This window comes from Aquarana catesbeiana, linkage group LG09 (genome assembly GCF_042186555.1).
Source record: "Aquarana catesbeiana isolate 2022-GZ linkage group LG09, ASM4218655v1, whole genome shotgun sequence".
NCBI classification, from domain to species: domain Eukaryota; kingdom Metazoa; phylum Chordata; class Amphibia; order Anura; family Ranidae; genus Aquarana; species Aquarana catesbeiana.
This window is the reverse complement of record NC_133332.1, coordinates 236,138,146-236,161,668: the sequence shown is the minus strand read 5'-3', so window position 1 is coordinate 236,161,668 and position 23,523 is coordinate 236,138,146. Positions and strand designations below refer to the sequence as shown.

The 23,523-nt window shown below is 40.8% G+C and overlaps 1 protein-coding gene across 3 annotated transcripts in view; it reads left to right on the top strand.

The window, feature by feature from the left end:
- PNPLA7 (patatin like domain 7, lysophospholipase) overlaps positions 1–23,523 on the top strand; it is a 478,577-nt gene that overhangs the window by 103,533 nt on the left and 351,521 nt on the right. For all 3 annotated transcript variants that reach the window (XM_073599988.1, XM_073599989.1, XM_073599987.1), the window contains 4 exons: positions 1,894–2,022; positions 4,624–4,704; positions 13,491–13,656; positions 21,943–22,026. In XM_073599988.1, the coding sequence (XP_073456089.1) occupies positions 1,894–2,022; positions 4,624–4,704; positions 13,491–13,656; positions 21,943–22,026 (460 nt within the window). The remainder of the gene's footprint in view (positions 1–1,893; positions 2,023–4,623; positions 4,705–13,490; positions 13,657–21,942; positions 22,027–23,523) is intronic.

Below are 23,523 nucleotides of genomic sequence, written 5' to 3'. Positions count from 1 at the left end.
ATCCTCTGCCATTCCTCCTTGCAGATCCTCTCCAGTTCTGTCAGGTTGGATGGTAAACATTGTTGGACAGCCATTGTTAGGTCTCTCCAGAGATGCTCAATTGGGTTTAAGTCAGGGCTCTGGCTGGGCCATTCAAGAACAGTCATGGAGTTGTTGTGAAGCCATTCCTTCATTATTTTAACTGTGTGCTTAGGGTCATTGTCTTGTTGGAAGGTAAACCTTCGGCCCAGTCTGAAGTCCTGAGCACTCTGGAGAAGGTTTTCATCCAGGATATCCCTGTACTTGGCCACATTCATCTTTCCCTCGATTACAACCAGTCGTCCTGTCCCTGCAGCTGAAAAACACCCCCACAGCATGATGCTGCCACCGCCATGCTTCACTGTTGGGACTGTATTGGACAGGTGATGAGCCTGGTTTTCTCCATACATACCGCTTAGAATTAAGGCCAAAAAGTTCTATCTTGGTCTCATCAGACCAAAGAATCTTATTTCTCACCATCTTGGAATCCTTAAGGTGTTTTTTTTTAGCAAACTCCATGCGGGCTTTCATGTGTTGTGCACTGAGGAGAGGCTTCCATCGGGCCACTCTGCCATAAAGCCCCAACTGGTGGAGGGCTGCAGTGATGGTTGACTTTCTACAACTTTCTCCCATCTCCCGACTGCATCTCTGGAGCTCAGCCACAGTGATCTTTAGGTCCTTCTTTACCTCTCTCACCAAGGTTCTTCTCCCCGATAGCTCAGTTTGGCCGGACAGCCAGCTCTAGGAAGGGTTCTGGTCATCCCAAACCTCTTCCATTTAAGGATTATGGAGGCCACTGTGCTCTTAGGAACCTTAAGTGCAGCAGAATTTTTTTTTTTTTGTAACCTTGGCCAGATCTGTGCCTTGCCACAATTCTGTCTCTGAGCTCTTAAGGCAGTTCCTTTGACCTCATGATTCTCATTTCCTCTGACATGTACTGTGAGCTGTAAGGTCTTATATAGACAGGTGTGTGGCTTTCCTAATCAAGTCCAATCAGTATAATGAAACACAGCTGGACTCAGATGAAGGTGTAGAACCATCTCAAGGATGATCGGAAGAAATGGACAGCACCTTAGTTTTATATATGAGTATCACAGCAAAGGGTCTGAATACTTAGGACCATGTGATATTTCAGTTTTTCTTTTTTAATAAATCTGCAAAAATGTCAACAATTCTGTGTTTTTCTGTCAATATGGGGTGCTGTGTGTACATTTAATGAGGAAAAAAAAATTACTCAAATGATTTTAGCAAATGGCTCCAATATAACAAAGAGTGAAAAATTTAAGGAGGTCTGAATACTTTCCGTCCCCACTGTAGGTTGAAATCTCAAACTTTCTTGAAAAAGTTGTCTTCATACCCATCCCCTCCTGTTTTTCAAGCCTCCCTGATGGTCAAGGAGGCCAACCTTCACACTGAGGGTCCTGTAGAGATGTTTTGGAGGTGGGAGGGGCAGAGCCAAGCTTGATTAAAGTGACCTTGTCACTGGTATAAAAATGCTGGAATGGTGCTACACCGTAAGAGAAGAATAGCAATATTTACCTGTCAAGCAGGAGTCCAGACTTTGCCCAGTTGCAGACCTAGGTCCACCGCTGTTATCTGATACTTCCAAGTGTGTTGTATAATGTGTCTGCCGCTGTGCATTGTGGTTTATCCAAACAGCTGCTACATCAGTACTCTGTCCTGTGTTCATTGAGGACAGCTGATGGAACCACAGCTCACAGTGGAGTTTTGGGTATGTCAGCAGCACTTATAGCTTTGCAAAAGAACAAAGGATTGGGTTGCTGCCACTTTTGTAGTCATGGCTGGGGTATAGAAGGTGATGGTTACGGTAGAGTTTGCTTACTCTGTTTGTTTATGTCTTATTTTGTGCTTTAGGGACATCCGGCTCCCTACAAGACAGTTTCAGCAAGAGCCGCCACAGCTTCCACCATCTTGAGGCTTCCAGCTAACGCGTTTCAAGATGTGTTTTCCAAGTACCCTGAGACCCTTGTGAGGGTAGTGCAGGTAACTGATATAAAATCTGGGTTAACTCCAGTGTGAAATTCAGAGAATATTGAAGAAGCCATATTTAACATTGTGTTTGTTAAAAAAAAAAAAAAAAAAAATTTTTACATACATCTAATGTTTGTACTTTTATTTGTCTTCGCTAGCTTCTTGTAATCCTGATAATAGCACCACTCAAACTGGGAGAGCGAGAGCAGCACTATAAGCCAATCGGGGCTGTTTTTCTTTGCATGGTGCTTGTCTGAACTGGCTTATATGAGTGCAAAGCACAATGATAACTTTTTCCAGTTGTAGGCTATGGATATAGAGCTAATGATCTGGAACTTTAGCAGCCGTTTTTTTTTCTTTTTAGTCATTTGTCAGTTGGGCGTGTACAGTTACCATGAATTCAGTAGGGTAAGAACTGTGCACATAGAGGATGCTTGCAGATATATGCATAGGATAGGACTATGGCGGATAAAATCAAGATAATCAGATTAGGTTTTTTTTTTTTTTTTTTTTTGCATGTCGTTGCATTTGGTTAGGTTAGTTGGTGGTTGGGTACGTAGATACAAGTATAAGATTGTTGGGGTCACTTCAGAAAAGTCAGCAACATTTTTCTTTAGGATGCAAAATTTATCAGGTTAGTTTTAAAGTGTTACTAAACACACAACCGTAAAATATGTCTGTATATGCAGAATAGCATGCTTTGTTATACTCGCTGTGGCACTTAAGGGGTTAATTCTCTGCATTGTGTAAAAAGGCTCTTTGACACTATATGGACAGATCCTTCCCTCCTGCACTGTCTATCCTGGCAAGGCCATATAATACAGTGAGGGTAGCCGCCCTCCACATGCTCAGTTTAGTCTGTATTGCTGTAGAGAACATGTCCTATTTCAGTTGAACTGTTCAGGTCACATGATATTGACATCACACATGTGGGTGTGTATACAGGCTGTAGTGGAAATCTCCTTCTACCTGAAAACTCAGCGTGACCGTGGTATACAGAAAATAAGGTATATAGTGGCAGTATTTTATTGTAAAAAGAAGACTTATAAGCTGTGGGCACTGTGGGGGGGCGGGCACAGAGGTACTATTTTCATTATACTGGGTTTTAGTAACACTTTAATAATGAATAATTGGATTTGGTCTCTTATGAATGAATGGGCTGCTTTTTCAGTGATAGCATTGGTTTTGGGTGAATAAATAGGCCATATTCTCACTATACTTGGATAGGCTGCTTTCTCAGTGATGTCACCAGTCTCTAATGAATGAAATAGCTGCATTTTCACTGGTTTCAAATGAATAAATAGGCTACACTCTCAGTGATGTCACCAGTCTCTAATGAATGGATGGGTGCATGCTCAGTGATGTCACAGGTTGGATAGGCTGCATTTTCAGTTATGTCACCAGTTTCTGGTAAATAGGCTGTATTCTTAGTGATGTCATCAGTTTCTAGTGAATGAATAAGCTGCATTTTCACTAGTCTCAAATTAATGAATAGGCTACACTCTCTGTGATGTCACCAGTCTGTAGTGATTGGATAAACTGCATTCTCAGTGAGGTCACCAATGTGCAGCGAATCGATAGGCTGTATTCTGTGTAACATCTCCACTTTCTTGTTAACCACTTACGGACCGCCCACTGCAGTTTTACGTCGCTACTTTGAAGAGGGATATCGTTGTTATGGCAGCAGCTAGCTGCCATAACCCCGGTATGCTCTTCTTCAGCGGGCGGTCCGCTTCAAGATAAAAGTGGTCTCTGTGGCATATTTGCCGCAAGATCACTTTTATCAGCGGCGGGAGACCCCCCCCGTTCCTTGTAATAGGAATAAAAGTGACACAATTTTTTTTTGTTTAAAAGAACAGTGTAAAAATAAAAGGTAAAATAAATAAGAAAATTTTTTTTTTTTTTAAATTCGCCCCGTCCCGCCGAGCTCGCGTGCAGAAGTGAACGCATACGTGAGTAGCGCCCACATGTGTTCAAACCACACATGTGAGGTATCACCGCGATCTGGTGAGCGAGAGCAGTACTTCTAGCCCTGGTCCTCCTCTGTAACTCAAAACATGTAACCTGTAGAATTTTTTAAACGTCACCTATGGAGATTTTTAAGGGTAAAAGTTTGTCCCCATTCCACAAGTGGGCGCAATTTTGAAGCGTGACATGGCTATCAATTTACTCGGTGTAACATTATCTTTCACAATATAAAAAAAAAAATTGGACTAACTTTACTGTTGTCTTATTTTTTTAATTAAAAAAAGTGTATTTTTTCCCAAAAAAGTGCGCTTGTAAGACTGCTGCGCAAATACGGTGTGACAGAAAGTATTGCAAGATATATATATGTGTGTGTGTGTGTGTGTGTATGTATGTGTGTGTATGTGTGTATATATATATGTATATGTGTGTGTATATATATATATATATATATATATATATATATATATATATATATATAGTGTGTGTGTGTATGTATATGTATATGTATATGTGTATATATATATATATATATATATATATATATATATATATATATATATATATATATATATGTCATTTTTGTTTTTAGTTTTTTTGAAGATTAGTTGATATTCAGTAAATGACGTGTACCTTTTTGTTCTACAGATTATAATGGTCAGGCTGCAGAGAGTGACATTCTTGGCACTACACAACTACCTGGGTCTGACCACAGAGCTGTTTAACTCCGTGAGTATGTTTGTTTTTTTTTTTTTTTTTACATATTTTGTATTGGGACAGTATTCAAAAGTAGATGTAAGTAACATGTTTTGGCTGAACTTACATTAAAAGTATTACATGATGTCATGAAAGAAATATGGGGTCATTGGTGGCCTTATTATGAAAAGTTTTAATATCCTGGTTCTCGTCCTGATCCACTTGCTTCAGAAATGTTCCATTCCCTGGCTCAGCAAGTATGCAGATCTGGAAAATCAGAAGTCCTTATCTGCTTACTTGTCCAAGGTCATTGAAGCCACATGTTCAGAATGACAGCCATGCAATTGATATCTTTGGAAGAAGAGTGAAGCAAAATGACAGCTTCTATGCATCCTATAAGATAAATCTCTGACCTGTAGTGAACCAACTGCATTGTCCCTGAATGATCCTGCCTGTGACAAGAAGTGTGATTTAACAGGTTGGTTGTAGAAATAAATGTTGCAGAACAAGAGGGTTTTTCTGCCTTATGCGTGTGGCTTTTCTGGCATTCAGTCCCGTGCTTGCTCTAAAAATGACATAGCAGCCAATTACAGCTCCACAAATAGATGAGGCATCTGGCCTCAGGTAGCTAAACAATTGATTGAATGGGTCTTATAATTTCAGCTTCCGCACAGAACCTGTACCACAGCTAATAAACAAGGGAGACCATTTTTCACACATTTAGTATCAAGCAAAGTTCTTTGTAGTTTCCAGTTAAACTGAACCATAAGGTTGTAATTTACACCTTGTACAGCAGGTAATTGTTCTACAAACTGTGCTAGTTATAGATGGAATGGTGGAAAAAACCTGCGCTAATGAGCAAAACGTGATAAAAGATAAAATTCACAAGGTGCAGCTGCAAAAAAAACTCCAAATATATGATAACAACAACAAGTGCATAAAATCATTACTCAAAGATCAAACAAAATATTAACATATGCTGAAAATAAGTAATCACACATCAAAAAAACTTATAATCAGTCCATGACTGGGCTCAAAATAATATAGGTAGAAAGAAAAAGTCCACTTGGTATATCTAATCACAAAATCATGAGAAATAATGAGCTGAAGAGACTCTTATCGAATGTACATTGATTGCAGAAAAAGGAGTAATAGATGTACGCTTACCCCAATCGTTGGACCTCCTCTATGGCAAGCTCGTATAGGCTTGCAGATATAACCCTCTGCAGGGACAGAATGTTAATATCCGGGTCTTGTCAGCATGTACCACCGACTCCAATGTGGTCCGGTCAATCCAACTGCTCCAACATCAAATGTCATTCGTGGGGCAGCAGAGGCAGTGAGAGGCATAGACTCTTCCACTCCTGAGTCCCCCCTCTGATGTTGGAGCAGTTGGATTGACCGGACCACATTGGAGTCGGTGGTACATGCTGACAAGACCCGGATATCAACATTCTGTCCCTGCAGAGGGTTATATCTGCAAGCCTATACGACCTTGCCATAGAGGAGGTCCAACGATTGGGGTAAGCGTACATCTATTACTCCTTTTTCTGCAATCAATGTACATTCGATAAGAGTCTCTTCAGCTCATTATTTCTCATGATTTTGTGATGAGATATACCAAGTGGACTTTTTCTTTCTACCTATATTTTTTTGAACCCAGTCATGGACTGATTATAAGTTTTTTTGATGTGTGATTACTTATTTTCAGCATATGTTAATATTTTGTTTGATCTTTGAGTAATGATTTTATGCACTTGTTGTTGTTATCATTTTTGCTGGGATTCACACATACATTGTGTCTCCTAGGCACTCTTTCCCTAATTATATTATTGCTAGCGCACAAAATTTCTAGTTATAGATGGACAACGCTTCTGATCTTAGAGACTTGAACTTTTTCAAAACACAGATGTTACGTTTTATTAAAGTTGTATTAAACCCTCAGTGTTTTTTTCTAGCTTAACACATTGAGCACAAAAAAAAGCATTTCCCAGTAAACTATTTGATAAAATTCTTACCCCAGCACTTGTAGTTTACAACTCTTGAATGCTTCTGGCTCCTGCCCTCTCAGTACTGCTTCTCTGAATGTCTGGTCTACACAGGTAAGAGTTGACAGTTGGCAATGCAGTCTTCAGTTAATCTGTTAGCTTGAAAAACGGAGGAGCACGAGAGTGCTTTGCCATCCTAGGCTACAGGCTGTGTGTTTCTATTGGACCACTGTCCAGTTTAATTGGTATCCGTGTCCCCTCTCTCTAATTGACTACTAATGTTACCAGGAATGAAAGTGAAGGTACATTTAAAATTTTGAGTTGCCACCAGAGCAGAAAATCTTAATCCTGATACAAATGTACTGAAAATTAGCCGTTTTTTTTTTTTTTCTTTTTAATGCCCGTGGTATGTGAACACACGCCAAAAAAAAGTGCACACATAAATGTGAGACACAAAATTTGCAACACAAAATGTGCACAGGGTGTACACATAGTCCTCTAAAGGAGAAGGACCTTGACCCTGATCCCCCGGGGCATTAGGCTCCAGACGGGGACTGAGGTACTTACACTAGGTCTATCTGGCCGAAACTAGACGGACCCCATTCTTTGGAAGGTCTGCCGAAACAGATGCACCCAAGTACTAGGTGGGGCTCCCCCGAAGGGAGACCCCATTACAGAGTGCGAATCAAGCCAGAAGGCCATGTCCACCCCCTCCCAAGATGATCAGGGTGGGCCCGAGGACCTACACCCCACCAGTCAAACGTGCAAATATGTACATCAACAAAAAAGGAAAAAGTTGCACGACAAACGCACAAAAATAAATAAAATGGGGAAGGAAAGTGGAGAAGGGAAGTGAAAAAGTGCCATTGTGTGAAACAATGGCCGGCCCTTTGGCTGGGAATAAAAATTTCCTCTGGTCCTAGCCAAAAGGTTCGGCCCTAGGGGCAGATGCTGAAAATAGTGTGCGAAGTGCAGTGGCCTTGGTGCTCAAAGTGACCCGCATCACAGTGAGAGTACAGCACACCTGGACTGCCACTCCAGAGGCACATACTCAAGGGGCTTTTTTGATCCCGGCCCTCCAGCCAGACCAATGCAGCCCCATCCCTGCCAGGAAGGCAGGAGAATTTAGAGAGCTTAGGAAGAGCATTACCTACAACTGGGGACAAGCTGAAGCCAGATTCAACCCAGGCGGAAAATGCTCGCACCCACCATTCCTGCCTAATTACATTCAGGAAGTACTAACCACCCCTCCTCCATGAAAAAGAGAGTCCGTGCTCTTTCCCAAAAGACTGACGAGGACAGGAACCACACATGATCTTAGCCAGAAGGCCGAGAACACTCTGCTCTTCGGCCAAGCCCAGTGCCTCTCCATCCCCCTCAGGAGGTAACCCTTCCGTCTTTCTCTAAAGGAGACCTACTAACGGCCCTCAGTTCATAGAGCGGTCCAGTTTGAAATCTCCCTGATACTAACTGTCCAGATTACCATTTCCTCATATTGGAGAGATATTCTCTCACTTCCTGTTACAGTACAACTAAATGCTGTTTATACTTATCTTTTCTCCAAAGGTCCTGTCCCTCGCCAGCATCTTCTCCTGTGTGCTGGTTTTCAGCCACCTTCATTGGCTGGCACAGGATGGCGTCACTCCTGTGCATGCGCAGGAGGCTGTTATTCCTGCACACAGAGGTTGGGCCCACCGCTGTAAGCTTGCATGCCGAGGAATGCTGCCAACAGGCAGGCAAGTTTAATTTATTGCAGAAGAGACATTGCATTACTTCAAACAACAGCAGACCTTTTAGTTCTATTTTAAGTCTACTGGACATAAAGTGAAATCTCCCCAATAAAACAACGATGGCAAAGAATAAAAAAACTGAACTGACAGCGGTTTTAACCTAACCCTTCCCCTACTCTATCCAAAACTGAAAAAAAAAGTTTTGCCTTTTTAGATATGCTTTAATCTTAACATCAAATTGAAATTTAAAATAGACCCGAACATAAGTGAATATTTGCTATATCTGTATATCAGCATTGTGAGATCTAATTCTCTGCTGCCTATGACTGCTAGTCTCAGAAGATTTGGAGTTAGAATTGGTAATGTCACTACTATGCTGCTCATGGTTTTTATTGCTGGAGGCTCCAGCGTGAGAAAACAAGACATTGTAAGTTAATAATGGGGGGAAAGAGTCTGCAAGTAGACAACAGGCAATACTTGAAGCGACTAGCCCTTTGTCCTCTGCCTAACTTTTTTTGGACACAGCTTTCAGAGTTTGGTTCCTTTTAAGGCCTAAATTGATGAAATGCTTTCAAGCGGGGCGGTCTGTCCATTAAGAGCGGAGGAGATGCCGGATGCATGAATTCCAGTGAATTCCAATGGGGAGGTTTGAAGCATGTGATTGGAGCCGGAGGAGGGAGGAGACGGAAACCTCCATGATGCCAGCGGAGGAGAGAAGGGGAAGCCGCCCATGATGCCTGCCGCCTGTTATGCCCTCGGAGGAGAGAAGGGTAAGATGTCCGCGATGCACACGGAGGAGAGAAGGGGACGCCACCCATGATGCCCGCGGAGGAGAGAAGAGGAAGCCGTCCGTGATGCTCGCCGCTTTTTGCTGGGTGACGTGCTGCCCATCGTAGATGGGGTAATTGCTTCGGACCGGGGGGGGGTTGGGGTGGCTGTGGGTGGGTGCACTGTTTGACACCCCCCCCCCCCCCCCAAAAAAAAATCTCAAGGTGCATAAGAACAGGAGTTCCTCAGGTTGTCATAACCATAAGAACAAGAATACATTTGTGCTGCTTAGAAGAACGGTCTAGAAAATTATCATATACTGAAATCTTAGGCCGGCCATACATGGTTCGAATCCTGGCCAGTTCAGCAGGAACCGGCCAAAATTTGAATCATTAATGGGCAGGTTGAATGTACCAAGTTGCTCAATCACCTTGGTACAATCAGCCTGCCGGATTTGCTTCTGTCAGAAGTGGCTGCTGTAGCCACTAGCGATAATAGCAGTCTTCTCCCAGGCTGGGGCGGCTTCCCCCACCTGCCAATTAAGCTTACCAAAATCTGGATAGTATAGGACATTGCCACCAGATGTGGTGCATAGTTCCCATTTGTCCAACGTGCGGAAAACAAGTGGGTGATGCAGTAGGATGCATCTTTGCCATCCTTATAGAAACCAAGTATCATTGCAAAAGCGTTTTATAATTTAGAGTCTATCAGTGAAGTGTTTATGGATATGGTAGACAGAGCGTAACAATGTCTTGCCATTTAATAAGGTCAAAAGTAAGATTAAGGTCCCATTCCCACTGGATCATATAGGGAAGTTTAGTATTCGAATCAGTGACTGAAGTGTACACCGCAGATATTCGTCCTCTCGGGAGACCCCTAGCCTGACTAGACAATTCGAAAGACATAAGCACAAAAGGTCCTTCTAGCAAGTTAAGTTTAGATTTTACTAAATATATTATTTGATTGTACCGAAATGTTTCAGTGAATGGCATCTGCAGTTTCTCCCTAAAATATTGTAAAGGGTACGATTTATCGCCATTGAGGTAGTCCCCAATTTGTAAATGGCCGTTATTGAGTCACTACTGAAACAAGGTCAGTATAAGCCCTGGTTTAAACTCAGGCTTGCAAATTATGGGGGTTAATGGGGATGCGGCGAAGACCAGGGTTTGCGATGCCATGTTCTGTTCTAAACAGCAAGAGAATAAGATAAGGTAGAACACAATATAGGAAGACATAAATGGCTGGGAAGCCACATCAAGCATCCAATGGTGAAGAAGTAGCAAGAAAGAGCTTCTGTTCCTTTTCTTTAAAAGCAGCCACAGTCTAAGTAGAAATGCTGTCCCCCACCAGCATGCTGCAGAGAAGGACCCTTGCTCACTGTGTGGAAGCAGTAGTCTCTCTGCAGAGGTCTGGCAAACAACCTGCTGAGTCAGAGCTATATCTCTCCAAACCAGCAGATGACATGGCTCTCCAAATCATTACTGACTGTGAAAATTTCACATTTGACCTCATGCAACTTGGATTCTGTGCCTCTCCACTCTTCCTCAAGACTCAAATGAAATGCAACATTTTCCACAGTCAGTGATGATTTGGGGAGCCATGTCACCTGCTGTTGTTGGTCTACTGTGTTTTATCAAGTCCACAGTCAACGCAGCCCTCTACCAGGAAATTCTAGAGCATTTCATGCTACCCTCTGCTGACCAGCTTTATGGAGATCTTGATTTCAATTTCCAGCAGGACTTGGCACCTACCCACACTGCCAAAAGTACCAATACCTGGTTTAATGATCATGATATCACTCTGCTTGATTGGCCAACAAACTTGCCTGACCTAAACCCCATAGAAAATCTGTGGGGTATTGTCAAGAGGAAGACGAGACACCAGACCCAACACTGCTGATGAGATGAAGACCGCTATCAAAGCAACCTGGGCTTCCATAACACCTCAGCAGTGCCACAGGCTGATCGCCTCCATGCCACACCACATTGATGCAGTAATTCATGCAAAAGGAGCCCCGACCAAGTATTGAGTGCATACTATACTGTACATGGACATACATTTCAGTAAGCCACCATTTCAGTATTAAAATTCTTTTTTTTTATTGGTCTTATGTAATATTCTAATTTTATGAGATACTGAATTTTGGGTTTTCACTAGCTATTAGCCATAATCATCAAAATTAAAAGAAATGCGTGAAATATATCACTCTGTGTGTAATGAATCTATAAAAATATGAGTTTCACTTTTTGAATTGAATTACTGAAATAAATTAACTTTTGATGATATTCTAATTTTATGAGCTGCACCTATGTGTATTAGAAAGTGTTACAGTTAAAGGGGTTGTAAAGGTAAAAATTTTTTCACCTTAATGCATTCTATGTATTAAGGTGAAAATACTTCTGACAATACCGCCGCCCCCAGCCCCCCCGTTTTACTTACCTGACGCCTTGAAAGTCAGCTTCTCGTTCCCGACATCTATTCCTCCGCTCACCCTGGCCGCTGATTGGCTACAGTGGATGGATTGGAAGCAGCGCAGCCATTGGCTCGCGCTGCTGTCAATCACATCCAATGACGTGGCGCGCTGGGGGGCGGGGCCGAGTGATACAGTGAGCGGTTATAGCCGCCAGCTGTATCACGGGAGCGCGCCCGCAAGCACTAACCACCATGCGAGGGAGCTCGCATTAAGGTGGTTAATGCTTGTGGGGAGGAGCTGAAACAGCCGCCGAGGGACCCCAGAAGACCAGGTTCGGGGCCACTCTGTGCAGAACGAGCTGCACAGTGAAGGTAAGTATAACATGTTTGTTATTTAAAAAAAAAAAAATTTTACCTTTACAAACCCTTTAAACATGGGCTGCAGGCCCCTATCACCTGGACTTTTAGCAAGCTGCACAATTGAGACAGTTTTTTCATACTTCACTTGACTCTGGCATCTTTGATCGCAGCTTGTTTCCATTTGAAGAGTGCTGTGTTGAGCGGAGTCCATTTACCCATACCATTTTGAAAATGTATTCTCTGCTATTTACACCTCTGGAGGATTGTTCGCTACCTTTCTTGTGAAAAAGGGAAGTGGATTTGGGTAGAGCTTTTACGAGAGAGCAACGTACTAATATGTTTATATTCAAAACTTCAATTTGCATGAAATTGCAAGAAACAAAAAAAATTAAGATCTTCTCTCAGTGGTATCAGACTCCGTCCTTTCATCATAGGTGTTTTCCGAATACTTCGGATAAATGTTGCTGATGTCAGGAGGAGTGCAGGACATACATATTTTCTGGTCTTGTTCGAAAATAGAGGGTTTTTGCAAAGAAGGGTTTTTGGAAAGAAGTCCAGAAGATTACTCAAAAGTTTACGGATTATAAGATTCCAGCCTTTTTCTTGTTACATGTATCTAAAAATTCCTTTAAACATTTATAGGAAGTCTATTCTTTGTCACCTTCTGAATGCAGCCAAATCTTGTATTTCCCTTACCTGGAAACAGACACAGGCTCCTTCAGTGGGGTCATGGCTCAGGAGGGTGGAGGAGTTGAACCAGATGGAAGATTTTGGTTTGACGATCTCAGCAGAAGCAAGAGATATCGAAAACCTGGTCCTTATGGAACATGTTTATCTATTCAGAGGAGGGAAGGGCTCTCATAGATGTGAGTCCTATTAGTTGATTGGATTTGCCTATCATGTCCTTTCATTTTAAATAGTTCTTTAGTAATATCTAGTTCTACAGAGGTTTTTTTTCTATTCCCTTGCCATTCCCTTTTTTTTTTTCTTTTTTTTTTTTTTTTTTTTTTTCAGAGTTTTCTGACCCACTGGGGTTTATCTTGCGGACTGTTGTATTTTATGATCTCCGAAAGAGGGAATTCATAGCAGAGGTGGGGCAATTTTTATTTGCCTTGTTGATGCACACATATTATCTTATTGGACAGATTAGGTCTAATTGTTCATTTTTTAGGTATGTGTTTATTACCCTGATGTTTTGCTGCCGTTATCTTTGCAATGTATGTTACTTATTGAAATTGTTATTTTCTCTATCTTTTTTGTAAAAAATAAAATAATTATTAAAAAAAAATTGCTGTTTTTTTGGTTTAGTGGTCTTTTTTTTTTTTTTTTTTTCTTTTGGCCCAATAATACTTTGTACTGGTACACAGAGCTATTTACAGAGCATGATACAAGGCTGATATACTGCAAAGTGTTCAGCGCTTTCTCTCCTCCTTTGCAGTGAAAACATGTCTTTGCTTTCATTTCTTGTACCTTGTTGCTAATATACAGTACGCTTGCCAGCTTTTGTAACAGTTGCATGGTATTTTTACCCGGTTTAGTCCATAATATTTGTGATCCACAGGAAATCCAGGCAATCCCTTTGCTTTCAGTAGCAAGTCTGACCTCTGGGCCAGGGAGCAGCAAAGCAGTAAGACGGCAAATGTCTACTATGTCTATGGAAGAAGACCAACCCGATAAGGCAGAGAAACCTTTAGAATCTCAACCAGATCAAGATGTGGGGATGCTGGGTAGGTGAAATCTTCTGTGCAGCTGATTAAAGTGCGATTGCTTGTGGAAGTGTGGATGGGGTACAGACCTATAAAAAAGATGCTTTATAGATAGGTGTTGAGAGATTTGATAACAAGGATCATTCATTCGTTTTCTGTTAGAATGGGTTGTCTTTTTTTATTTTTATTATTTTGTAAGCACATTTGTAGGCACGCGGCTCTGTCATTATGTCACAAGATGGAGCCAGATTTCTTACATTAGTGACACATTCTATCACTGTATTATCAGTTGTACAATAGGATATAGTCATGGTAATTTAAACAGAACTAAACTCTCTCAATCAAGATTAAAGTGATTGTAAACGATCACCTTGTAAAACAACCCATTCAGTTTGAAATAGAAATGAAAGGCAAAACATTTTTGTATCAATATAAAAAAACTTTTCTCTTTTTTATAAGTGAATGTTCTCAGCTGCATAAGAGCTGAGGGAGTAGAAGCAGCAGCAGTGAACGGCTGTGCAGCGGGGGGGTGTCAGTACAAGTCTGATTATTGGAGGAGAGTACACGAAGTTCCCAGCAAAGCTAGAGATCTGACAACGGTGTGCTCTCATGCTTAGTGTGGTCAGTTTTTAATAGGAAAGCAGAGGGACTGGCAGAAATTCCAGGGATTTCATATAAAGGAAGCAATACAAAGAACAGAAGACTTTCTCATACAAGTACATGGTACAACAAGCACATATCGGGAATATAGCGTGTTGGGGTAAAATGCTTTAACTATTTTTAAACCTTATGCTTTTCACATTAGTAAATATATAGGAAAGTATATAATAATTACTTGTTTTAAACTTTTTTTTTTTTTTTTTTTTACATTTCTTCAGTTGCTTCCTGGTTTCTGGCCTAGGCCAAAATGATGTCATACATCCCAGGAGCCTTCATGGGCATTTTTCTTCTTTATCTGGAGGAGGGGAGGGGGGCATTCTCAGCTATGCACACCCTTCTGTCTGCATGCCTGACCTAAGAGCAGATGGATTCCAGGAAGTAAATGCTACATGAATCATCTGCCCTTACTCAAGATGGCCATGACCAGAATTGCTATGGGGGGTGTTTTTCAAAGCGGTTTCTTAACAATATAAAGCATTGAGACATGGATAGATGGTTGAGTTTACTTTTGAATTTCAAAAATAAAGTAAATGGCATTTTGGTTTGTGCTTAGATAAAGTTTAGTTCAGTTTATGGGAAAAGTGCGTGTTTTTTTTTTTTTTTTTCATATGTTCTGTGAATGTTAATATGAATCACTGTAACTTTTTTTTTGTCCATGCTGAAAGAACCCTATGGTTACAAGTCTTATATCAGTGTTAAACCCAAAAGCATATATTTATTTCACTCGGTGTTCCAGCCAGTAAGTCTGTCATTTTTCAACAGGACAAGCTGTCATGCAGGTGTAGCTGTTAGAGGGTTGAGACAGACTGTTTACTAGTAACAGGGGTGCTTACAATGATTGGCTTTTAATAAATTTAAGTAAAACCTTCAACCCAAAGGGAACAAAACTGTTGTGTTAACTGCTTAAAAAAGTGTGAGCTGGAGTTTGGCTTCAATTTGTTAGAGTATCTAAACATGCTAGTACACCGAACTCTCCCCACCCCCCAAACTGGCAGTGCTGTTTTCCAAAGGTGCCCCTGTGCTCCTTCATCCAGAGTGGAGGTGCTCTAATACTGGAGGTGTGTTACTGGCCAGATCACTAGATGAAAGCAGAGGGAGAAAAAACTTAAGAAATCAAAACTGATGCAGCCACCACATCTAATGATTGGTAAGCTGCACTATATTACATTACCATGTTTTTTGGATTAATATATTTATTTTTATTTATTTTTTTTGCTTTTAAATGTAAATTGGAGAGCTGAAGTCTTTTTGACCCCAGATCTCTCAATAAAGAGGACCTGTCATACTTATTTCTATTACAAAGGATGTTTACATTCCTTGTAATTTAAATAAAAGTGATAATAAAATAAATAAAAAATAAAGGGACAGTGTAAAAATAAAAAGTAAAATAAAGAAATAAGAATTTAAAGCGCATCATCCCTCCGTGCTCGCACGTAGGAGCTAACGCATACGTAAGTCGCACCCACATATGTAAACGGTGTTCACACCACACATGTGTATCGCCGCGATGGTTAGAGCGAGAGCAATAATTCTAGCACTAGACCTCCTCTAACTCCAAACAGGTAACCTGTTAAAATTTTTTAAAGCGTCACCTATTGAGATTTCTAATGTACCTTAGTTTGTCGCCATTTCACGAGCATGCGCAGTTTTAAAGCATGACATGTTGGGTATCTATTTACTCGGCATAACATCATCTTTCACATTATACAAGTGTATTTTTTCCCAAAAAAAATTGCGTTTGAAAGACTGCTGTGCAAATACAGTGTGACATAAAATATGTAATACGACCTCCATTTTATTTTCTAGGGCCTTTGCTAAAAAAAAAAAAAAAAAATATAATAAAAAAAAATGTGTGTGTGTGTATATATGTGTGTATATATATATATATATATATATAATATGTATGTATATGTTTGGGGGTTTTAAGTAATTTTCTAGCAAAAAAAAATACAGATTTTTACTTGTAGACAACAAATGTCAGCAAAAGGACTGGTCTTAAAGTGGTAATAAAGCCCACTTGGTGATTTTTTTATTTACATACAGGTAAGTCTATAAGAGGGCACCTAAACGTGCACCATTTAGGAGATATTCACCCTGGATGCAGCCAGTTATGTCACCGCTGCATGCGCTCTGAAGGTCCAGCAAACCTTGCCAGACCTTAAGAGCTTTGTGCCGGAACCAAGGGCATCAGCCAATCACATAGTCGGTGTGCATGAACCCAGAAGAAAAACCAGGGTATGCTTGTTCCAAGGTAAGTATTTCATCATGTGCTAGTATGCGATCCATACTAGCACATTATGCAATTGCCTTACAGGTGTTTTTTTTTTTTTTGAACAGCCGCGATTTACTACTGTTTTAAAGTAGTTAAAGAATGCAGGAGCCCTCTTTCAACATATGTGTTCTGCATCCTTCTTTCAGCCACTTTAGGAAGAAAGTAACAAGAGGGCCAGGAATGTGTTAGTTCCAGGGAGGACAGAAGGCCCGCTCAGTGCCCACCATTTTCAGTGAAAAATTTACTCATCTGTCACGCCTAGACTTAGATGCACATCTGTATCTATCAGGCCTATAAAAGAAGATGGAATGTTTTGTAGCTTTTTAAAGCATAGCAAGAACAGCTGTTGTGACAATGAGAGATATTTATAGTTTCTGCAGTAAATGGGTATCACACGTGTATAAAATGTGATCGCAGAGCGTGCAGCAGGTTTGCAGGAGGTGATAAAGTGAAAGGTTAGGTGTTACTGAATGGCACTGGATCTGTGTTCATTGTTATTGCCGCATGCTCAGTGTGTATGTGTGCGCCTGAGAGAGTGGTTGTGCATAGCCTGGTATAGAAATATAAAAACCCCACAGGTATATTGTAACTCTTTAAGAAAGAGGAACATATGCTATTTTGTGTGTTTTTGAGGACCAGAAAAGTATATATTATCTTAAAGTGTCACTAAACCCACCTTCAGTAAATGTTGTATTACATACAGTTCATACTCACACAGTCAATATGAGATTCGTTTTCTGTATTCTGCAAAAAACTTGGTTTATCTTGCTGCTCTCTATCTCCACGTTATGTTCATGTCCCCAGTTCAGCTAGGGATTTTGCAGCTGTAGTGGTCGCTCTGCACATGCTCAGTTTTCAGTGAGTTTCTATACTGAGCATTTCCTCCCTATAACATCTGAGCAGCCCATGTGATTATAGAGTAACACATGTGGGCGTATACACAGTAGTTCATGACAGCCCACTCCTTCCCTCCTCCTCCATGCCCACTAACCAGAGAAACACAATAGGGGTGGGATATTACATGTAGATTAATGGAGGCTTCACCTCCCTCTTATTCTAATACACAGGCTGGAGGGGCGTGACACAGCCTGTGACTAGCAGAAATCCGCCCACACCATGTTACTGCAAAAAAAATAATAAAGATTTGATTTCAAATATATATTTGCATGACAATTTAACTGGTTCCCAACCGGCTCACGTACTTTTACTGCAGCACAATAGCACTGCTGCACGAAACACCGTACGGGTGTCCCATTAAGAGCCGCCAGAGGGCACGCACGCGCGCGATCGCATACATCAGAGCCAGCACGGGGATTTGTGTGTACTAAGTAGGAACAGCGATATGTCTCCTCCCCCAGTCAGTCCTATCCCTTCACAGTTGGAACACACTGAGGGAACACACATTTAACCCCTTGATCTTCCCCTAGTGTTAACCTCTTCCCTACCAGTGACATTTATACATTAATCAGTGCATATTTATAGCACTGATCGTTGTATACATGTCAAAAGTGTCCGATCTGTCCGTCGCAGTACCGCTAAAAAAAAAATCACAGATCACCACCATTACTAGTAAAAATGCCATAAACCAATCAATATACGCTTATTGCGATTTTGTTTTTTTTTTACCAAAAATATGTAGAAGAATATATATTGGCCTAAACTGATGAAGAAATTTTTTTGGGGGGGGATATAATAGCAAAAATTAAAAAATATTGTTTTTTTTTTTTTTTCAAAATTGTCCCTCTTTTTTTGTTTATAGCGCAAAAAATAAAAACCGCAGAGGTGATCAAATACCCCCAAAAGAAAGCTCTATTTGAAGGAAAAAAAGGACACAAATTTCGTTTAGGTACAGCATTGCACGACCGCGCAATTGTCCGTTAAAGCAACGCAGTGCCAAATTTTAAAAAGTGTTCTGGTCAGGAAGGTGGTAAAAGCTTCCGGTGCTGAAGTGGTTAAAACTGTTTGTTGATATAAATTATTTATTTTTACTCTGTATTCCAAAGACTTTTTTGTTTTTTTACTTTGAACATGTAACCAGCAGCAGAGGACTAGAAGCTCCTCCTGCTTTTGTTTCCCTGTAGACAGGCTGGGGAAAATCTGGCTCATGTGACAGCTGTATATCAATTAGGAAAAAGATACTTAGATTTATTTATTTTTTTTTATTAAAATAATTGCAGTGCCATCTTCCACATACAGAAATAGAAGGGACAATGTAAATTAGTGTGTGTGTTTAGTATCACTTTAACCACTAGCCGACCATTCTACTGTGGCAAGTCGGCTCTCCTGCACAAATCGCCGTAGCTGTACGTCGGGCCCTTTAAACAGCTATGGCAGGCGCGCACACACCCACTGCATGGCGGGGGACCTGATGCGCATGGCCAGCAGGCGCGAGAGCCGGAACGTGTGTGTGTGTGTAAACACACAAATCCCCATTCTGTCAGGAGAGGAGAGACAGATCGTCTGTTCCTACTTGTTATGAACAGCGATCTGACTCCTCCTCTAGTCAGTCACATCCCCCATAGTTATAAACACACATGAGAGAACACATTTAACCCCTTGATCACCCCCTAGTGTTAACCCCTTCCCTACCAGTGACATTTACACAGCATTTTTATAGCACTGATAGCTGTATAAATGTCATTGGTCCTAAACATATGTCAAAATTGTCAGATCTGTCTGCCGCAATGTCGCAGACCCGCTAAAAATCCCAGATCGCCACCATTACTAGTAAAAAAAAAAAAAAAAAATAATAATAATGACATAAATATAGCCCCTATTTTGTAGACACTATAATGTATGCGCAAACCAATTAACATTCGCTTATTGGGATTTTTTTTTTTTACCAAAAATGTGTAGAATATGTATCAGCCTAAACTGAGGAAGAATTTGTTTTTTGTTTGTTTTTTATATTTTTTGGGGGGATATTTTTATAGCAAAAAGTAAAAAATATTGCTTTTTTTTTTCAAAATTGTCGCTCTTCTTTTTTTGTTTTATAGTGCAAAAAATAAAAACCGCAGAGGTGATCAAATACTACCAAAAGAAAGCTCTATTTGTGGAAAAAAAGGATGTCAAATTTGTTTAGGTGCAGCGGGGTACGACCGCGCAATTGTCAGTTAAAGCGATGCAGTGCTGTATTGCAAAAAAATGCCTGGTCATTAAGGGGTAAATCCTTCCGGGGCTGAAGTGGTTAAGAGTTAAGTACAGGATAAAAGATTGATAGACTATGGGTTACATGCAGGCTACCTTCAGGTGATTAGATGCTGGCAAAAAAGCTTGCTATGGCCACCCCTAATGTAAACATATAGAGCAATTTACACTACACTGAGTGTCAAATCACAGAGCAGCTGGAGCGAACACCGATTCGCATTTCTGGCTGTGCTAGGGTGCTGTGTGGTGCGCGATTCTGCATTTTAGTGCAGCACTAGGCTGCGTTGCAGTGTGAATGGGATAAATGGGAAACCATTGTTTCCTGCATGTCCCTGCGGTAACACAGATTTTACCATGGTGTAAACCGTCTGGCACCGCACAGTATTGCTGTCCAGTTCTGGGCACCAGTCCTCAGGAAGGATGTACTGGAAAAGGAGTGAGTACAAAGAAGGGCAACAAAGCTAATAAAGGGTCTGGAGGATATTGGTTATGAGAAAAGGTTGTGAGCACTGAACTTATTCTCTCTGGAGAAGAGACGCTTGAGAGGGGATATGATTTCAATTCATAAATACCGTACTGGTAACCCCACAATAGGGATAAAACGTTTTCGTGGAAGGGAGTTTAACAAGACTCGTGGCCACTCATTAAAATTCGAAGAAAAGAGGTTTAACCTTAAACTACGTAGAGGGTTCTTTACTGTAAGAGCGGCAAGGATGTGGAATTCCCTTCCACAGGCGGTGGTTTCAGCAAGGGACTTCGACAGTTTTAAAATTAGATAAGCACCTGAAGGACCACAACATACAGGGATATACAATGTAATACTGACATATAATCACACACATAGGTTGGACTTGTGTCTTTTTTCAACCTCACCTACTATGTACAGTAACTATGTAACATAGCGTGAATTAAATCATAAACTCACCTGCTCTGTAAGACTCCAGATTTTTGATACTGTCCTTGATGCTATAAAAGCAGTTTTTTTTCCTTTTTTATTCTTCATTTATTTGTGGGTGTATTGCCTATTCTGTTTGCTATGCTGTTGCCCACTCTCAGGTTATTGCTTTGGGTTGTCCCATGGTCTGTGAAAATAAGCCCTGTGTTCTCTACTATGCAAATAAGATAATAGGAATTTTGACTTGCCTGTAAATTCTTTATTTTCGGTTACAGTACAGGACATCAGTACCTCCCCTTTATTTTGTGTGTTCGCTCTTTATTGCTTGCATAAACAATGGAGTCTCACGGAGTGGTTGTGGCTATAAAAGTGTGCATTAGATACTGCCCTAGCAAGTTTTTTGTCATAGTCCAATTACTTGAAGATAGCTTGCATGTACATGGTCTATAAATACAAGCCCTGTCTCTCGTCCTGTACTCCAGCATAACGAAATTACAGGTAAGCCAAAATCCCTGGCATTGTGTTTTTCACGAAGGAGAGGCTTCCGTCTAGCCAACTCTGCCATAAAGCCTGGCAGCCACTCTGCCATAAAGCCTAGATTGGTGGAGGGCTGCAGTAATGGTTGTCCTTCTGGAATTTTTGTCCCATCTCCACACAGGATATTTGGAGCTCAAACAGAGTGACCATCGGGTTCTTGGTCACCTCTCTAACGCCCTTCTTCCCCAAATACTTAATTTGGCTGGACGACCAGCTCTTGAAAGAGTCCAGGTTGTGCCAAATGTCTTCCATTTGAGAATTATGGAGGTCACTGTGCTCTTGGGAACATTCAGTGCAGCAGAACATTTTTTTTGTAGCCTTCCCCAGATTTCTGACTTGTGATAATCCTGTCTCTAAGCTATGTAAGTAGTTCATTTGACCTTATGGCTCTGACACAGTATGGTGAGACCTTTTTATAGAGAGGTTTGCCTCCAAATCATGTCCAATCACTTTAATTTACCACAGGTGGACTCCAAGGTGTAGAAACATCTGTGCAACAATCCAGAGACATTTCAAGTGTTGTTGCAAAGGGTCTGAATACTTTGTCCAATGTGATACTTTAGTTTTTTCCTTTTTTAATAAAGTCGCAGACATTTCTAAAATTCTGTTTTTCACTTTGTCTTTATGGGGTGCTGAGTGTGGTAGATTGAGAAAAAAATGAATTTAAACAACTGTAGTATCAGGCTGCAACATAACAAAACTTAAAAAAGTTAAGGGGGTCTGAATACGTTATGAATGCACCGTATATATTCTTCATTTCTCAAAACTGATAAATCTTGTCTTTTTCTACATTCAGACCCCAGCAAATTCTCAGCCTGTGATGGCTCCAGTACTGGTCACCGGAGAAGTCGATCATCTTCAAGTCTAGCTGAAATCCCAGGTAAGCAAAGGTGCTGAAAATGTAAAGAGATGGGCTTACACAGTGCATATTGGCATTAGTAGTGGTCTTTTTTCTAATGAAACCCTTTTCTGAAAGGCTTCAGACCTGAAAGCAAAGGAGTTTTACTGTAGCATGTATAGGGAAACTTCACGTTTCTCTCGTAAAAGGTTTCCTTTAAAGCGTAACTCCACTTTTGTTGAGAGAAAAAAACATTCCCCTGCTTCCTGCAGATTTGTTTATCCCACTGATTATTAAATCTGGCATATATTGGCACTCTGATGGTTCCCAACTGTCACTTATCTGGTTTTCAGTAAATCGATCTGTTTGACTTTCCTAGATCTCCAGTAGATAAGAAAATACTAGCACTTTATTTTCTAAAAAAGCAGCTCTGTCTGGTTATTTTCATTTTAATATGCCCTTTCTGACTATGCACAAATAAAGTGGGGATATTAAGGACTGACTGATGTTGATTAGAATGCAGCTGCATAGTACGTTAACGAATTAGTCCTTAGGGAGATGATGGTCGGTGCTGGAGATTTGGTCCAGCTCACAAAATTGCTTCTTCTGTTGAGAATCCGTGAACCTACTTCCAAAATGGAAATAAAATATGTATCGCACGTAATTAATTTATATGATGTATTTTTCATAAAACACAGTCTCCAAAGAGCCAAGACACATGAACAAAAAGTTAGCTTATACAAAGTAACAGACCATGTGTATGTATGTGTGTGAGTATATGTGTGTGTGTATGTGTGTGTGTATATATCCATATGACGTGATAGTATCATGCAGTTACTGCAGATTTGTCGGCTGCACATCCATCCATGATGCAAATCTCCCGTTTCACTGCAACCCAAAGGTGCTCTATTGGATTGAGATCTGGTGACTGTGGAGGCCATTGGAGTACAGTGACCTCATTGTCATGTTCAGGAAACCAGTGATGAGATGATTTGAGCTTTGTGATATGGTGCATTATCCTGCTGAAAGGAGCCATCAGAAGATGGGTACACTGTAGTCCTAAAGGGATGGACATGGTCAGCAACAATACTCAGGTAGGCCATGGCATTTAAAAGATGCTCAGTTGGTACTAAGGGGCCCAAAGTGTGCCAAGTAAATATTCCCCACACTATTACACCACCACCACCGGCCTGAATCGTTGACACAAGGCAGCATGGATCCATTCTTTCATGTTGTTTATGCCAAATTCTGACCCTACAATCTGAATGTGGCAGCTAAAGTTGAGACTCCTCAGACCAGGCAATGTTTTTCCTATTGTCCAATTTTGGTGAATCTGTGCAAATTCCTGTTCTTAGCTGACAGGAGTGGCACCCAGTGTGGTCTTCTGCTGCTGTAGGCCATCTGCTTCAAGGTTCAATGTGTTTTGCATTCAGAGATGGTATTTCTTTCTCGAACATCACGGGACACAGAGCCACAGTAATTACTGATGGGTTATATAGGTATCACTGGTGATTGGACACTGGCACACCCTATCAGGAA